This window comes from Saimiri boliviensis, chromosome 2 (genome assembly GCF_048565385.1).
Source record: "Saimiri boliviensis isolate mSaiBol1 chromosome 2, mSaiBol1.pri, whole genome shotgun sequence".
Lineage (NCBI taxonomy): Eukaryota > Metazoa > Chordata > Mammalia > Primates > Cebidae > Saimiri > Saimiri boliviensis.
The window spans coordinates 84,216,987-84,236,468 of NC_133450.1; the positions used below are offsets into that span (position 1 = coordinate 84,216,987).

At 32.9% G+C, this 19,482-nt stretch overlaps 1 protein-coding gene and 1 pseudogene across 7 annotated transcripts in view; one reads left to right on the top strand and one right to left on the bottom strand.

Moving 5' to 3' along the window:
- The window catches only part of ZNF280D (zinc finger protein 280D), a 106,528-nt gene that overhangs the window by 62,374 nt on the left and 24,672 nt on the right, over positions 1 to 19,482 (bottom strand). For 4 of the 7 annotated variants that reach the window (XM_039469155.2, XM_074393823.1, XM_074393822.1 and 1 more), the window contains exons 2-9: positions 18,763 to 18,806; positions 18,582 to 18,650; positions 15,727 to 15,873; positions 12,751 to 12,816; positions 12,511 to 12,650; positions 5,116 to 5,233; positions 1,787 to 1,957; positions 1,537 to 1,646 (exon numbers count right to left, since the gene is read on the bottom strand). In XM_039469155.2, the coding sequence (XP_039325089.1) occupies positions 1,537 to 1,646; positions 1,787 to 1,957; positions 5,116 to 5,233; positions 12,511 to 12,650; positions 12,751 to 12,816; positions 15,727 to 15,873; positions 18,582 to 18,609 (780 nt within the window). In that variant the 5' untranslated portion in view covers positions 18,610 to 18,650; positions 18,763 to 18,806. The remainder of the gene's footprint in view (positions 1 to 1,536; positions 1,647 to 1,786; positions 1,958 to 5,115; positions 5,234 to 12,510; positions 12,651 to 12,750; positions 12,817 to 15,726; positions 15,874 to 18,581; positions 18,651 to 18,762; positions 18,807 to 19,482) is intronic. The other 3 variants (XM_039469156.2, XM_039469154.2, XM_039469157.2) reach the window with 3 other exon arrangements.
- On the top strand, positions 7,016 to 7,375 carry LOC104651553 (large ribosomal subunit protein eL42-like; annotated as a pseudogene).

Below are 19,482 nucleotides of genomic sequence, written 5' to 3' on the forward strand. Positions count from 1 at the left end.
CAAAGTTTTGGTTGTTTCTACTAGAAGTAATTACAAACCATGAAGTAACACACAAAAGCCATATTTTGGAGAATGCTGCCATTCTCTCCAGGTGCAAAAGTATATATAACATGCTACAATTTCTGAATGAAATAGAAAATAAGAACATTCATGTTTACTTGTACAAGTAGACACACTAATAAAAAATTACTTTCTTTGAGTCATACTAGGAACCAGGTAAAAAAAGACACCAAGGTAAGATTCTTCACTTTCATTTCTTTGTAGGTTTTTTAGTTTTGAATTATGTGACTGTAATATTCTCTACTAAAAAAAAATTAAATAGATAACTAAAAAATACAGTCTTTTTTTCATCTGTAATGCAAAACATAAAAAAAATCAGAAATCTCATCAAAACATTACATGGAACAGGAAAACTGAAAGTACCTCTATAGGATAATTCTCCTGAAAGACCAAAGCACAAAGTGCAGTCCAGGGCTATACTTCTGATGGTAAGGATAGACCAAACCCAGTTGTGTATATGAATAAGAAGACTGTATTTAGAATTTTTTAAGCTCCCTTATTTTTTTCTACTTTTTCGTAAAATGCTGAATTTCAATAAAAATGTATAAACCTCTGAAATAGTAAAAACTTTTTCTAAGTTACTTCTTTGCCATGGTACCAAGCTCCTTCCATCTTCCCTTATATATATCTACATCCTTTTTTCTGATTTTTTCTCCCTTCCTGCCATTTATACTGGGCATGTAAGGAGAGTACAACACAGCAGGATACTATAATATCTACTAAAATACTTTAAGCATTACCTAAACCTCATACTTCAATAGTACTTTGAACATTTTTTAAAACCTAAATTAAAGGGCTTCCTGCACCAATAAAAAGCTCAAATTAATTTATACAATAACAGTATATGAACTATATTCTAGACTGAATTAAAAGAATTATTTCATATGAAATGCTCCCACATTTCGAGTTCATACTTGAGTGTTAAAAATTAAAATGTAAGGAGGCTGAGGCAGGAGAATTGCCTGAACCCGCGAGGCAGAGGTTGCAGTGAGCCGAGATCACGCCATTGCACTCCAGCCTGGGTAACAAGAGCGAAACTCCATCTCAAAAAAAAAAAAAAAAAAAAAAAATTTAAAATGTAAAACTCAGATTTTCATTGTGTAATGTGACATGCATATGTTAACATTACACAAAAATAAGGTAACAGAATTTTTAAGTTATATGCAAAAGTAAATACGTAATAAAATGCCTGTTTTATAAGAAGTTTAAAGAGTATGACCTAATAAATTAATCTGATTAATACATTTTTATTTAGAATATACAATAAACATTCATTATATTACATACAACTTTAAGTTTTAAAATTTGATGATTTGTAAGGAATTTTAGAATCTATATAATCATTATGAATGTAAATTTTTACTGAAGTGGAAATACCAATGATATTATTTCTGGACAAAGCATTAATTACTGTTATCATCAATATTTTTAGAAATGTGCAAACTTTTTACAAATTAAATAATGAAAGAGTTTTACCTTCATGTGATTTTTCAAAGGATCCAAAAGATTGAAATGAATGTTGCACTTTGGACAAGCTCTTGGAAAAGGCGTTCCATTTTTAGATTGATTTGATGTGGTATTTGCACCTAAAATAAATTCAGAACATTTATGATTCAAATTCATCACTTTTTAACCTTAAAACTAATAATACATTTAAAAATTATAATCATTTCTAAAATGTATGTATAAATACTATTTCTTTTTACATACCAGATTTCATATTTACCTTTTGCTGACATAGCCTGGGAAGATGTCACTGAAGGAGATTTAACTGAAGGTAATGCAGCTGAGGAATTTGCTCCAGAAACACTTTCACTAGGCTTAGGTTTCTTTGGATTAACATTATTAACTTCAGAAGTAGAAGGACGTTTTGATAAAAATGAACTTTCATTCATACCTACATGATTTAAATAGTGAGAAAATATTTTTTTAATTAGGACATTATTTACATCTGAGTAAAAATAGTTCGGAGCTAAATTAAAGGTAATATAATTAAATTATCATATCATGATAATGATGCTAAAACTTGAGGTGATCAAAACTTAAGGGTATAAAGAAATTGTGTATATATTTATCATGGACTACATATATTTAAATAATTTAGAAAATAATCCCTCGATGAAAGAAAATTCTAAATATGGCTTCAAATAAAGCAACATGTAAATAGCTATTTTAAAGGGAGCCAGATCAAAAAATAAAGTATACTATGAATAAGTTCTGACAAATGAATTACCTTTAGATGCTTAAACGTGCATTTAGTACATTAGAGTTTGTAAAAAACAATTACCTGTTTCAAAAATTTAGAGATACTCTTAAGATGCTTTTTTTACTTAACTTAAAATGTCTAATGGAAATTTAGTTCTTTTCCTACCTAACAAACTGAAGAGTGGTCTACTCTCACGGCTTTGGGTGGTATTATCCATTTATCGCTATGGTGGAAATAACTAATCTTGAATGATAATACTTCATTCATTTATATGAAAGGACACATAATGGAAGTAGTAAGCATAATGATTTTCACACTATGTTCCCCAGAGACTAATGAGTCCACTTCAGAGAATATATTGAACATGTCTAACAGAGAAACTCTTTTTTGTTCTATTAAAATTTTGCATTAAAAATTTGTTTATATAAGGATTTCGTTCCTAAAAATACTTTCCCATTTGAAAACCATAATGTTAAGGCTAAAATTTTAGTTTTATTTAACGCATTCACAAGAGATATGAGGATATCCAGGCTATAACAAGGCTCAAAACAGTCTTTTTTTGAAAATAACATAAAACTGTACTTTGTAAAAGAGATTCTAAAACTGAACATCATATTTTAGTTCTCTCAATTGTACATTAAAAGTAGAAATGGTAAGGTAAATATATTAGAAATTTTTCAGGTTTTTAAGTCAGACAAGTTTGAATCCACACCTTGTCACGCTCTATCTAGTATGTATACTTAGCTTTATTAATTTCTCTAAGCCTCAGTTTCCTCTTTTATAAAATAATTTATAATACCCTATGTTACAGAGCTGCTTTAAGGGCCAAACAAGATAATGTACTTACAGTACCCAAGAAAACATGTTACACAGAAAGAACTGAATAATAAATTACAGCTGTTATCATTATTAACAAATATTTTATATTTTACTTACTTTAAAGGGGAAAAATATTATAATAGATTCACCTGTCAATCTTTTAGTAAGAGCAACCATTCCAGCAAAATAAAAAGTATTATACTACTTGGTTTCTCTGTTTAATCCTTTTGAGATAACATAAAAATGATTTTTTTCCATCTTCAAAATACTCGATTACTGATAGATATACTATAGGTACACAGGAAAGATTCTGGGTAATCACATTCACATTCTTGTGAGATGTTTAAGCTACTTGAAAAACCAAGGAATGCTGGAATTCTGAATTAAGCATCTGATTATATAGCAGGCTGGACAGCAAAAATAGATTGCTTTAAGAATTTTTAAAATAAGAAATCTCAAGATTAAACAAAATCACTCTATTTGTTTTAAATTTTGATGCTTTAACTTATCTCTGTTGTGTCTGGCTTGTGCTGCACCCTACCCTCAACAGTTCTCTCTCCACTGGTAAAATCTTATTCTCATTCAAAATTCAGCTCAAATCCAGTCTTCTCCAAATCCCCATAATCTCCCTAGATGGTAGTCTGTTAATCATGTTACTGAACATGTAGCACATATCATTCATAATAACTGTGTTGTCAAGCCTTTTAAAGCTTATACTGTATTCTTATATTTCACTTGGATTTGGGCATTAAAAATTCCTGAGCAAAGCAGAGCAGGAATTAAAATTACATGTCCAAATGAATGGTTCCAGATGTGAAGAATGAATGCATTATACAAAAAAATAAATAAATAAAATCTCCCTTTTAACAATATGAGAAAATCAAAGTGGTTATGTAACTTAATAGAGACTACAAAAATCTTAAGAATAGAGGATCAAATCATCCTACTTACTGCTCAGGCTAAACTCCCACTCTGAAGTAGAACACTTACAGGAATAACAGGAATCATTATTTCTCCTTATTCCCAAGAAGTTTCAAGAATTCAGACTTTTTCTATGAATGAAGACTATATGCTTTATGAAACTAGAATTAAGACAACTATATTTTCTCCCTGTTTCTTTTGATTCCTAACTATTTCACAAACCAGATTGTTACTAAATAATTAACTGACACCCAGAGAGGTGAATAACAAATCAAGTATTATCAAAATGGAAAAACAGTCTAAGTTTATAATAAAAGTTAGTGTTACTATTACAAAAACTGGGAGAGGGTTTGGTACATTCTCCAAACTAATTTGTTAGTAAATCTATAAATTTCAAAAAATCATGTATACATCTATTTAGTCAAATATTTGGATACAAATTGCTAATATACAAAGAGTAACTGCCTTGATTTTTCAATTAGATAAAATTCTTTTATAGTACACTAATTTATTTTAGATTAATGAAAAACTTTGTTATAGTATATAATCAAAGAACCTTAAATGTTGTTCAACAGGGAAAGTTCATTAATCCTTCAATGTACATTCAATGAGTACTTACTATGTGCAAATCACTATTTATTGTGGGCAGTTTATAATACCACCTTATAATCATCTTCAACTATCATGCTGAAACAATATATTAGAATAGAAAGACATTAAATAAGAAATCAATTATAACCATGTATTTTTCACACTTAGTGTCCATAGAAACTAATCCTTTTTTCTTTTTTTTAACAGAGTATTTAGGCTACCTGAGAAGTTCTCTAACTCATAGAAATTATTTTAATATTTCTCAACTATGGTTAGCTCCAAGTGAGAATGAGCTTAAAGCTGGTTACTTAATAGGAAGAAATAAAATATTCTGTCATTAAATAGGATTTTACAGAAAATTATCCAAGAAAGGTATTCAAGAACTACTAGTGACATTCCACCTTACAATACATGATACACTTTCCACAAGGGAGGGGCTTCAAAACAGAAAGTCAATCTCAATGCATATTCATAAAGTTTCTTTTTATAATCTTTATAAAAAAAATACTAAAACCAACCTGCTATAGAAAGTGTTGGTCTCCCTTGGTAACGTGACAACCCTGTATCCTGGGTCAAGTCAAACAGTAACTCTGACGACTTATTAGACACAACTCGTGATGAGTTTGTTATATAACCCTGTTAAATAGTTCAAAGGAAAAATAATACATTTAATCAACAGTTAAAATTATTTCAATATAATTATATATTATATATTATGTAATTTTATATAATTATATAAGAATTTTATTCTGTAGACTTTTATAAAACTTAATTGCTTGCCCAATATTCTAAGGAAACCCTTTGATGACTCAATTATTACTAAGTTAATAACACAAAGATAATTGCTACTTTGCCAAAATTATCATTTACTGAAACTGAAAGCAAGCTATTATTTAGAGCTGGTTTACTGCTGACTAGAAAACTAAAATGGGGGGAAAATTCTTAGTCCAACTTTTTCAAGGTAAAAGAAACATAAACCAACTTTATATCAATAAGATTGATACCCTATAAGTAACTTCTAAAATGCAGTATTCCCATTAAAGGGCAAATAACAGAACTTAGCAAAATCTTTGGGCAAAAGCAAGGAGAAAAATAAAAACCATATTGATTTGATCAAAAAAATTAAAAGCTTCCACGCCTTTAAAAACCCCTCATCTGAGATATCAGGGCAAACAAATGCAATCAATCTACAGTATTGTGCATCAGTGTTAAGGATGAATATATCACATAATATGAATTTTGAAATCATCTTTATTGGAGAAATGTATAAGCTATACGTCAGAAGGAGAAAAAACGGGCCCCACACACGTTCCATCATCCCATAGAAAGCCACGGCAGGCCAGGAATCTTCTGTCTCATCAGTCAAATACAAAAGCATCAGGTCAGTAGAGTGAACAAATAAGAATGCCAGGCAGACAGGGTTTAGAATAGAAGTTGTTTATAGAAGTAATTTGGGCCAGCTGTCCTGTTCCTGGAGGCCTCCGGATGCAAAGGAAGTTTTAGCCCTTCCATCAGGAGAAAGGGTGGTCCAAACTAAAAGGAAGATCTTAAGAAGAGAGGAGTGAAAAGTATGAGATGAATGATAATGCGGTCAAGTATAAAGCAGTATAAATGTATAACATATATGAGCATACATATATATTTAGTGTACATAATTATGAAAAGTATGGTCAATATAATTTAGGGACATATCATAATACATTAAATGTAGTGATACACCCACAAATGTATGCCAATACTATTAATACTTCTAAAAGATACTCATTGTGAACAATAAGCTCTGAGAGTGACTTTTGGGCCATTCTACATGTCTTAATACATAACAAGAAAAGTTTCAAGATTAATAATGATTAAAAATTAAAGGATAAAAGACCATCAGTTTAGGAAAAATATGGGCAAAAGACATAAACTAAGAGAATTCAGAAATACAAATGAACAACACATACAAAATACCTTTTTTCCAAATTACTAGCCAAAGAAATGCAAATAAAAACAACAGCAGTTTAACGAATAAATTGGCATGTTACCATAATATCTACTATAAAATTAATTAATTAGCCACTACTCTTAAAATTGTCAAGATAATGGAAGACAAAGAATGAATAACTTAAAAATAGAGTAGACTAAAAAGAAATAACTGCAAGGTGGGATTCTGAATAAGATACTGGGCATGAAAAAGAATACTAATGGGAAAACTGATGAAATTCCAGTAAGGTCTATAGTTGAATTAATGTTAATTACCCAGCAGTGATAAAATGTTAACATAGGGAAAACTGGGTAAGGGGTATATGAAAACTGTACTATTTTTTCTGTGTCTAAGATTAGTTTGAATCGAAAAGTAATGATAACATTCACTATTGGCAAAGTGGAGCTCATATTTTAGTATAATTTATCTGCATAAAAACTTTGGCAGTAGCTATGAAAGCCTTTAAAAGGCTCACCTCCGCTCTCAGTGCCGGTAGCGGTCACGTTCCTAAAACCCGCCGGACTTTCCGTAGGAAGTGTGGCAAGCACCAACCCCACAAAGCAACACCGTACAAGAAGGGCAAGGATTCTCTGTATGCCCAGGGAAAGCGGTGTTATGACAGGAAGCAGAGTGGCTAGGGTGGACAAACTAAGCCGATTTTCTGGAAAAAGGCTAAAACTACAAAGAAGATTGTGCTAAGGCTTGAGTGTGTTGAGCCCAACTGCAGATCTAAGAGAATGCTGACTATTAAAAGATGCAAGCGTTTTGAACCGGGAGGAGATAAGACAAAAGGCCAAGTGATCCAGTTCTAAGTCACCTTTTCTTTCATGAAGACAATAAAATCTTGAGTTTATGTTAAAAAAAATTAAAAGGTTCACCTTTTATCTATTCCATTTTTAATAATTCATGGTAATGAAATAAAAATGTTTAAGGAAAATTTAATTATAACAGCAAAACAATTACAACCTGTATGTCTAACAATGGAGAAATGATTAAACTGATAAACTACTGTGCAAAAATATCACTTTATTTTTCTTTTTTGAGACATAGTCTCACTCTGTCTCCAGGATGGAGCGCAGCAGTGCAGTCTTGGCTCACTGCAACCTCTGACTCCTGGGTTCATGTGATTCTCCTGCCTCAGCCTCCTGAGCAGCTGGGAGAGCCGTGTGCCACCAATTTTTGTATTTTTAGTACAATCCTGTTGTGCTAAAAACAGTATTTAAAAATTGTATTTTAGTATAACCCTGTTGTACTAAAAGTAGTATCTAAATATTTTCAGCATATCCTGTTGGCCAGATGGTCTCAATCTCTTGACCTCATGATCTGCCCACCTCGGCCTCCCAAAGTGCTGGGATTACAGGCATGAGCCACTGTGCCCAGCCAAATTCACTTTTTTTTTTTAAGGAATACCCAGTGACATGTTCCAAGTAGAATGTTGAGTAAAAAAAGAGAAATATGTATTTGCATATACTATAAGGTCCTCTTCTCACTTTTCCAAAATCTGTCCCAAAATACATATTATTTCATAAGAGAAATATAAAAGTTTTATTATTATAAATTAAGGAATATTTAAGTTTTAAGAATTTTGCTTTGTTACCAACTTTTCTATTGACATGGGTTTGTTAAGAAGTTATGGAAATAAGCTATTAACGCAACTCAAACTAATCCTAGAATTTGAGGCCTAACAGGTAGATGTAGTCATTTGGGCTTTAACATGTAACATTTAAAAAAAAAAAAATCATAATGCCCTATGATTTAACAGTAATAAAAGATAATCTTACTTCAAAGCAAATATTTTCTCCAAATATTTGTGAAATAATGGAACAGTTACTTCTGAGTTTCAAGTAATTTACCTTTCAAACTGAAATAACAGCCACAGTTCTTTGTTTTAAATGTACGTGCTCTTCATGGTACATATATCATATCAAGCAGCTATCACAATAATACTAATAAAGACCTAATATTATTCTCCATTTAATAAATAGGTAAACTAAGTTTAGGTGTGGTCGAGTAAGTCTCCCAATACAGCCCCATTTGCTGCTAATGGAGCTGAAATTAGAAACCAGGTTTGACTTATTACAAAGCCCATGCCCTTAAGTTATATCACATTGACTTTCTAGGTGATAATAATAAATCCCATTCCGGCCAACCTGAAAGCAATGTTGAGATACATTTCATGAAAAGTAAAATCACAAACACAAAATGACATAAAATGAAAAACTACTAATTATAATTTATTAAAATAGCTTCCAAAAGTCAGAGAGAAGTCCCTTAACCAGGATTCTGTTTATTCCAGAATACGCCTCTTTCATTCTTAACTTGGACTGTGCAGTAGAATTATACTTGAAGAGTTTTTAAGAAGCTGTCACTTCTGGGTCCTTGCCAGACCAACTGGCAAAACCTCTCATATTTTTAAAGGAACCCAAGGACTGGGAACCATCAACTAAGGCGCTCTGATTTAAAAACTATGCCCAATTCTGAGTCAGAAAATAATCTGATTTCTAACTCTTATTACACCAAACATAACAACTCTTGCTTTTTCTTCCCTCCCTGGATCCTATGTTGGAAAGATTTTTACCTAACAAACTATCAAATAATGTTCTTTTTCCAATTTTTTTCTCTCAAATGCGAAACAGCTTATAATAAGCATGAGAAAACCACTGAGTTAATTTGATTCCAGCTAATAGCAAAGAATTGTTACACTCTGGATAGCTTTCCAGCTATCTTCAGGAACACCTATTACCTTTTTTTTTTTTTTTTTTTTGAGACAGAGTCTCACTCTGTCACCCAGGCTAAAGTGCAGTGGCGTGATCCTGGCTCACTGCAACCTCCGCCTTCCAGGTTCAAGTGATTCTCCTGCCTCAGCCTCACGAGTAGCTGGGATTACAGGTACACACCACCACGCCCAAGTAATTTTTGTATTATTAGTAGAGACGGGGTTTTGCCCTGTTAGCCAGGCTGGTCTTGAACTCTTGATTACTCAGGTGATCCACTTGCCTCAGCCTCCCAAAGTGCTGGGACTACAGGTATAAGCCACCACGCCTGGCCACCTATTACATTTTTTAAAACATCAGAAATAGCCTGTGGAACCTTAAATCATAGATGATTCAAGATAGAGACTAAGCAGTCTCCCTTATTGTTCTTATTATATAAAGAAAATACATTTTTAGGAAAATTTACTACTATTTTTCTGAGACAGTGGTGTCCTAACTCTTTGGCTTCAGAACTATTTTACCCACTTTAAAATTGTTGAGCCCAAAAGGACTTTTTTTTTTACACTGGTTATATCTATCAGTAATTTCCATACTAGAAATTAAAACAGAGAACATTTTAGAACATTTATTTATTAATTCATTTTTAAATAACAAACTCATTACAGATTAACATAAATAACATTTTAATGAAAAATGACTTGCAAACACACAAAAAATAGTGAAGAGTGGCATTGTTTCGTATCTTTGCAAAGTTCTTAAATATCTAGTTTAATCAAAAATTGTTTTAGTCTTTTATCTGCTTCTGCCTTCAATCGGCTAGGACATCTTGTTTTGGTTGAAGAATATTATTAAAACCTGCCTCCTTAGGAATATACCTGGAAGAGGGAGTGTTTTAATAGGGTTTTAACTAACTGTGGAAATACTACTTTGATACTATACCAAAACTGAACAGCTGGTACTGTCAAAAAGGTCTGTTGCAGTGTGAAATCTGAAACCATGTCCCAGAACACCTTGTTCCATTAAAAACAATGGTCTATCTTAGATGGATCATTTACCCATGAATACTTTTGTAGCATATATACTAGCTATTTGGAAAATATTGGTTTCATTGACTTATACAGGTCTTCCAAATGGTGACATAGTTCATTACACAATATTTATAAAATCATTATTTTTCAACACCACCACTCATCAGAAAAGTCTTGAAGTATTCGAAAGCTGTCAAGATCACAGTGGTAAATGAGTTTTTGCTTCAAAGTTCAAATTTTACCATTGGCAAGAAATACTACTATCAATTGTTTTCGCTGAAGTGACAGGTTTGACGAAACGTTTGCCAATCAAGATTGAATAAATGTGTGTGGTAGACAGACTCTAAAGTGGCCTCCATGGAAATGTCACTACCCACAATCCCCAGGTCCTGGTATTCACGTCCTGTGTAATTCCCTCTTCGAATGTGGGCAGGACTTCTGACTTGCTTTTAACCAACAGAATACAACAAAGGTGACAAGATATATATGATTTTTGTGTACATAATTATGTTACCGAAGACTATAAGGGCATTTTGCTAAGGACTCACCCTCACCTGCTAGCTTTGAGGAAGCAAGCAACCTTACTGGGAAGACCTACCTGGCAAGGAACCAGTCAAAAGCCAACAAGATACTGAGACTCCCAGTCCAACAACCAACCTTAAGGAACTGAATGCTACCAACAACCACGTGAATTTGTCAGCAAACACTTCCCCAGCAGAATTTCAGATGAAACTGCAACTTCAGGGACCACATGTTGAATGTAGCCTTGTGAGATCCTCAAGCAAAAAACCCACCTAAGCCATGACCTGATTCAGAAATTGTGAGACCATGAGATAAGGAGTGTATGTTGTTTTAAGCTGTGTAACTCTGTGGTAATACTGATACAAAGAAACAGATAACTAATACACCATGGTTTGTAAGTCATTCTTTCAAGTAAAAATGGTGCTCTATTAAGAACAACCAAAAAAAAAAAAAAGTAGTTTACCTCACAAGTCAATCACACAAGTGCTTTTCCTCAAGACAACCATCACACTTCAAACACAAAGGTATTTTATATATACTACTCATGTCATCACACAGAATATTTTAAAAGACACATATTGAAGTGTGGACAATTAACAAAACTATTAACATTTTAATACTTCATCAAAGAAACTGAGTATAACCAAGTAACACTCAGTTGACTGACATAGTTTACTGTGCGTGCATGGCAGGTAACTAATACAGAAACTACATGTACAGTTTGGTGGCACTACCTTGATGCACACTAAGGCACCAGCAGCTTACCCACATTACTTTAGCATCACCAGTGCAAATGTCAACACAGTGGAAAACAGTCTTTGATTATAATGACAACACTGTTGACTCCCAAACCTCTAAAAGGGTCTTGGGGAATCCCAGAGGATTGCAAACTGTAGTCTGAGAACTGTTCAACTAAGCCAATTCTTTCATTTCTAAGCATACATTTATATACAACATATATGTATGTATGTGTGCATATACATATAAACTATGGGTTATGCTGGATTGAAATCCAGATCCATCAACTGCCAGCTTTGGGATCTTGAGTAAATCTTTCAATCTCTATGACCCTCAGTTTCCTCAACTAAAAAATGAGGATAATAATAGTGTCTACTTCATGGGGATGTTTAAGAACTAAATGACGTAAAACTACCTATAGCATTTAGCACAAAGCCTTATACATATTAACAGCTCAATGAATGTTAACTATTACCATTTTCTATTACTTTTTGTAACAGAAAAAAAGTGGGAGTTTTTTGTAATAGGAAAAAAAAATGTTTTTGTTAACTGAACTATGAAGGAATGTTATAAAAAGCTATGATGGTCTCTTAATTATTTTCACAATTAAGAATATCTGGCCCAGTTTGCAATCTTAAATATTTGCCATTATGTAATATTTATTACTGATTACAATTTTATTCATATTTTGGTGGCACAGTTTTCATTATTGTATCTATTTAGGCATACTGCCTGATTTATTAACAGGGTGGGTAGTTAGCTTATTCAGTTAATACTTTGGGTAGTGCTTGAGCTACAAAAATATGGTGACATTTTCTTATACTAATTATGCTTCTACTGGATGACTATTTATGACAGTCCAGAAGTTTAACTGGGTACTGTTGATATTGATAAATAATATCCAATGGATCCCTGAACTGGCTGTATAGTTTTAGAAACACTTACAGGTTTAGAAAAAGGCTGAACAATAACAGAACTATCTGAAGATCTAGACTCAGGATGAAAATTTATTGGTGAGGCAGGCACTGGATTTGATGTTGGATTCGTGTAGTGTTGACTTGTAGGCTTGAATGCAGCAGTAATACCTGTATTTTAAAGTAACAGAATATATTGAAATTATTTGTACATAATCAATTTTGTCAAAATACTTCACTTTAAAATTAAAATAGTACAATAATACCGTACCTCGACTGAGTGCACCATTCTTTAGTCCCCTTGAATATGAGCTGGGGTTAACTCTGTTCAAAATATCTATAAAAAATTATATTTATTTTAAAATTCATTGTTTGAATGAAATACATGTTAAGATAATAGAAATCATGAATTGAAAACATGTAAACAGATTTCTGGAAGGAGTATATAACTAATCACCAATTTAAGAATAGAGTTCATTTTAAACACATACATAGATAACTAGCTTTAATTGCTTTATAGACTTAGAACAATCTTTCTCATTACAACTCAAAATTCAAAGCCAGAAGTAGGGGAATGACACGTCTGACTACATGTGAGTCAAAACATTGTGCTTGCAAAGAAATAGTCCACATAGTTAATAAAAGCTTTCCAAAAATATATTTATATTCAACCTATAATTTAAGTATATATCTTTCTGTCAATGATGACAGGGTTGTACATACAGTCAGGTTCCTATGATTCGAAATCAAATTCTTGCCCAAACTCTACATGCATTCACACCTCTAAATGCCCTGAAGTTCCATTATGGAAAATCTCATTGGATTATCTACTATTAGTTTTGAGTTAAAAAAGAAAAACTAACAGAGATTGCAGTCTAAAGTAAACCAACAGTTTATCACAGCATATTATTAGTTAAGAGGTAGCAAATCTACCACTACACCAGAAGTCAAACTGAGCCTGCCATGACTTTGAGGATCAGTTTAAAGTTCCTCATTCTTGAACACAAGTAAACTCTGTAACTTCCAGCTTATCAAACTATAATTTGGAAGCATGAGGATTTGCCTAAAATCCCTGGTTAGAAAAAGGAAAAAAGCACCAAAAAACAAAAAAAAAATCCACCATATCTCATAAAAATTTATTTTATCTTCCTCACAGTACAAAGAAACCAGATCCCATTAAGTCATTATATAAAACAATGGTTCACACAAAAATATGGTTGTTTTCTGACAATGTCAATGCAGTGCTCTGTAATTAAACACTACAGAAGTCTTACCAGAGAAAAATCTGCTCAAAGAACTTGACACTGTTTTTGACTCAGAAATTCAGGATTAAATATTTATTCAAACCATGAAAGAACTATTGCTGTAGTACTTTTTAGTAGCTGTAGTCTATGGACCACAAGTTTTGGTCCTCTTTTCTCAAAGTTTTACATAAACATGTAACTCATGTTCCATATGTTAACAATTGTATGGCTTACACATAAGACAACAATAAAACCATTTAAATTATTCACTTTAATATTGTCGACAAGAAATTTTATTGGGGTCAATCCCCTTCTTGATGGAATTATTTTAAAACTAATGTACACTATTCTACTTGAATACCATAAACAGTCATCTACAATCAGTATAAATTCAGCTTGAAACTCAACTGTCATGTTTTCAATACGAGTTTGAATAATTTTATGATATATTTCAGTATAAAGAAATAATCATGAGAATATTATGTTTCACTATCACCAAAGATTCCATGATGCCGAATTCATTTTATAATCCAAGCAGCACTCCCCTTAGCACTCCATGAGAGATGACCAATCTGCTACAGAAAATGGTATTAAGAATTCAACTAGTAAAATTATTCTCTCTCTGATAAAACTGAATAAAGGTGCCAATCCAAGTTAGAGGTAAGCAAAGTGAGAACTAGGCTTTCAGAAAATTTTACAGTAGTCTCTTAATTACACTTTGAAGCACTACCACGGTAAGTAAACACACACACACACACACACAGACACACACACACACACAGAGATTAGTAAAATGAGATTAGTAATACATCACATTCTTTGGTAAATTCTCCTGGCTTCAAACAAACAAGTAAATAAAATGGAAAAAGATCTATTTTCTCTTTTTCTCTGAAATTTTTACATTATTTCTCTGCACTCTATCATACACTTTTGAGTGGGCATTTTAACAAATGTCATCGGTATCTGTACTTTATCACAATGTCAAGTCCAATTCTGTAACTTAAAGCTAATAAGCCACAAAGGTACGAAGTTGCTCTGCCCAAAAGCCTTAAGGATTTAAATGTACTAAATGCTAACCCATTCAAGTACAGTGGCTATAGACAATGTCATTCTTTTTCACGAATATAAACAGGAGTTGCTGGAAGATGGATATGGTCAGAAGCTACAGCCTCTGTTGGTACACAGGCCAGAGACTGTGCAATCATTTATCATCTATACATTTTGTAGCCATGTATAGATGACACTGCAATGAGGCCTGGATGTGAGAAGTCTCACTTAAGACTAACAAAAACTCACTTAGTATATTCTGACATTTTAAGCAAAGCATTCCAAATGTTTTATTTTCTCTTCTTCTGGATTTAAGTGAGAAAAATGAAAAAGGATAAACAGATAAAGAAATACATTACTTAAGGCCAGGTGCAGTGACTCACACCTGTAATCTTAGCACAGTTTGGAAGGCCAAGGCTGGATCACTTGAGCTCAGGAGTTAGAGAGCAGCCTGGGCAGCATTGTGAGACTCTGTCTCTACAAAAATAAAAAAAATTGCCAGGTATGGTAATACACACCAATAGTCCCAGCTACTCGGGAAGCTAAGGTGGGAGGATCACTTGAGTCAAGGAGGTTGAGGCTGCAGGGAGCCATGATTGTGCCACTGTGCTCCAGCCTAGCAACAGAATGAGACTCTGTCTCCAAATAAATAAATAAGTTATTTAACTCCATTAAAAATTATGATTTCTAATCTCAGAAGACCTCCAAGGTCACCAGCTAATCTCAGTCCATTTCTCTTTTCTGACATCTGATATTTAACCTCTTACCTCCTTCCTCAAGTCCCCAGTCATATCCCCATCCTGACTCTCAAGTTCTTACTAGCCTCATACCCAATCTCTCAGACCTAACTCTTCACAGTGGAACATGAACATCAAGTACCTGTTAAACACTTCACAAGTTTTCCCATTAGAAATAATATCTTATAAAGCTTGGCTTTCCTAAAAGTAAATGCTTACTCGAAATTGCTGGTTTTGAACTTGATATCTCTCCAACAAAGATTGGCTCATCATCATCATCGTCCTCAACTTCTTTTACTTTCTTCTGCCATGGTTCCAGCTCCTCTTCTTCACATTCCATAAACAGTTCTGCCATTTTTGAATTACCTAATTTTCAAAAGGAGAAGTAAACCTCATTTTTGAAAATAAAAATTTTTGTAATCTATAACATAATATTTAAGATGTACTATAATAATCCTAATAGCAATTTCTGAATTGACATTTGTAGTCAGTATGTGGTAACAACAGTGAGAAACACAGAGCTTACTCTCTAAGATATTAATAGAAAAATTCAGATAAACAGATTATGGATGACAGTAGTTATTTACAGTGGACAGAAAATCCAGTGAAAGTGAGTTAAATCCAGTGAAAGTGAGTTTCAGTCATATACATGGAATATGATTATCACTACAAAAAAATTATATTTAACCATTGGCTTTTCAACAATGTATTAACAAAAGGGAGATAAACTGGATAAACTAAACCAGATTCAAGAATGCCAGGCAGGATGGGAGCGGTGGCTCACACCTGCAATCCCAGTAGTTTGGGAAGCTGAGGTAGGCAGATTACTTGAGGTCAGGAATTCAAAACCAGCCTGGCCAACATGGTGAAATCCCATCTCTACTAAAAATACAAAAATTAGCCGGGCTACTTGGAAGGCTGAGTCAGGAGAATCACTTGAACCTGGGAGACGGATGTCGCAGTGGGCTAAAAACACGCCATTGCATTCCAGCCTGGGTGACTCTATCTCAAGAGAAAGGGAAAAAAAAAAAAAAAAGAATGCCAGGCAAAGTAGATACTTCTCACAAGAAAAATATCACAAATCATGTACTGGTCTAATGTTACTTAAATGTTTAGTATAATCCACCTACCAAAAAAAAAGACCTTCCCATTTTCCTAAATGCCATCAATATCAAGAACTGACCCCTTTGTCCTCTAAGCTGTACTATTTTACTAATTATACATAGTTCTTAAAATCTGATAATTAAAAATATTAATCTTCATTGGCAAGTCATAACTTAGCATTTGCGTTTTTAAATACTTGAAACACCAGCCTTATTGTGTGTCTCAGAGATATTATTTATACCACTGCTTCTACTCTGAATGTCTTTCCTTCTCAGCTATACAATCTATAACACGCCAGTCTAGAGCAAAGAGAGCAGAGACTTTATACCAAATTGAATAATTCAAATCTTTACTGTATTGTTTCTAATCATATGACTCTAGAAAAATTACTTGAACCTGTTTTCCTCATCTATAATACAGATATGATATCTAACTAATAGATTACATAGATTCAAGAAAATGCCATATAAAGCATCTAAATTCAAGTGGATACTTCACAAAATATTAATTCCCTACCCCTCCTAACTCTTGGTTCAATTATAACTCCCCTTGTAAACCATTAGATTTTACTTGCCTTCAAAATATGAATTACATTAGCAACCAATATCGTGCAATTCATGATTTAACATATATGAGCCCAAACTGCTCACTATTTTTTCACATGTCTTAGTTTTGTATGTCCAAGGTCAGATGGGAATATATTTCCCCCTATACATTAGAGGGGCGGTAGGCACATAGCATATAATAATCTATGAATTAGGTAAAGTCATTATGAAAATTCATATTTCAAACAATTAGGGAGATTTGTATACTGATAACAAAAGTATCATTTATACAGGCTGAACCATGTTTTCTCAAAATTCATATGTTGAAGTCCTAACCCTCACTACCTCAGAATGTGACTAAATTTGGAGATTCAGTCCTCAGAAGTAATTAAATTAAAATAAGGTTAGTAGGGTGGGCCCTAATCCAATGTGTCTGGTGTCCTTAATAGAAAAGGAGATTAGGACACAGACACAAGCAAGAAAGGAGACTATGTGAAGATATAAGGAGAAAATAGAGGCTGGGCATGGTGGCTCATGCCTGTAATCACAACACTTGGGGAAGCCAAGGCAGGTGGATCACCTTGAGGTCCAAGACCAGCATGGCCAATACGGTGAAACCCAGTCCCTACTAAAAATATTTTTAAAAATTAGCTGGGCATGGTGTTGAAAACCTATAGTCCAAGCTACTCAGGAAGCTGAGGCGGGAAAAACACTTGAGCCCAGGAAGAGGCTGCAATGAGCTGAGTTCACACCACTGCATTCTAGCCTGGGTGACAGTAAGACTCTGTCTCAAAAAAAAAAAAAAAAAAAAAAAGAAGAAGATGGCCATCTACATACAAGTCAAGAAGAGAGGCCTCGAACCCTCAAAAGAAACCAATCCTATCAACCTACGGCCCTCAGAAGAAACCAATCCTATCAACACTTCTAATCCTGGACTTCTAGCCTCAAGAATTATGAGAAAAATTTCCATTGTGTAAGCCACGCAGTTTGTGGTACTTTGTTATGGCAGCCCTAAGCCAACTAATATAGTATCCAAAGGTCTTCCTTAATCTTTTTTGTGGGGGAAAAAAAAAACCTGCCATTGTTAATATATCCAGGATATATTTTTGAGAAAAAGAATTTTTAAGACACAATAGCTTTATAATTTTTTTAGAAATAATTTGTTTTTTGTCTATGAACAGAAGAAACATATATGATTACATGTACCAAATTGGTAAAAGTAGTTCCTTCTGGTAATGGGAAAAACACTTCTATTTTACTCACTTTTTTATTTACATTACTTGTTTTTCTGTGAACATCTGTTACTTTAATAATTTTAAATATTTTTGTTTTTAAAAAAATGTCTCCTGACTTTCATCCTTTCTCCTGAAGCAAAGTTATACGAAAGCCACACATACTAGTATTAGTTGTGGCAGCAACACTTACTTTTTGGTTGAAAAGGGTTGTCGCCCATCAAGCTGCAGAGATGACTTTCTGTAAATTGTCACCTAAGTACTGACATATGACATCAGTCAATTTTATGAGTCACTATAAGTAACACCAAATATTGAAACATGAAACTTGGGATTCACAAATTACTGGATCTAACTTTAATCTCTAAACTCACCATGTAACTCCAGACAATGCAGCAAGTTATTTCTGTTTTCCTTCCTAAAAAATAAAGATACCAACTATGAGGGTAAACTTCAGTAAATTAAATGTATACATACTTAATTTAATCTTTTCTCCTAAATAGAGTTCAATTTTTGTTTGATATATCTGATATAGACATATAGTTCATTTTACACAATTGGTTCATTCCTGAATAAACCCAAATTTAATATATAAATGGTGATTATACTCGGCACTTAATACCTGAAGAAGACGATTCAGTACTTAAAAATAATTTTTTAAAGTAATATTTAGTAAAAATGAGTAATCACCTTACAATGCATTGTTTTTGGAAATTTAACTTTTCAAATGCTGAGTGACATTAATCTTTAACTGTTATCTTTTCTTCATATTTAAAAAAATACAAGTAATTATTTATGTAAGAAAACATAATTTTAAATAAATTTAGTTTATATATTTCCAGCTTTTATCAACTGAAAGGGAACAGAAAATTCATTGAAAATATTTCATCACAGATTAATTCATTCAAAAAATAACTGCTTATGGACTTCTGTATGCAAGGTGTCATGCTAAACTCAGAGGAAAACAAAAATGAGTAAGTCACAGTCCTAGACTTCACAAGTTTATAATCCAGTAAATTCATTTGGTTTTAAAAATGCTGTTAGAATACACTTTTGTTGCTTTTTTCTTTGGTTTTTATTTTCCTGAGATGTAA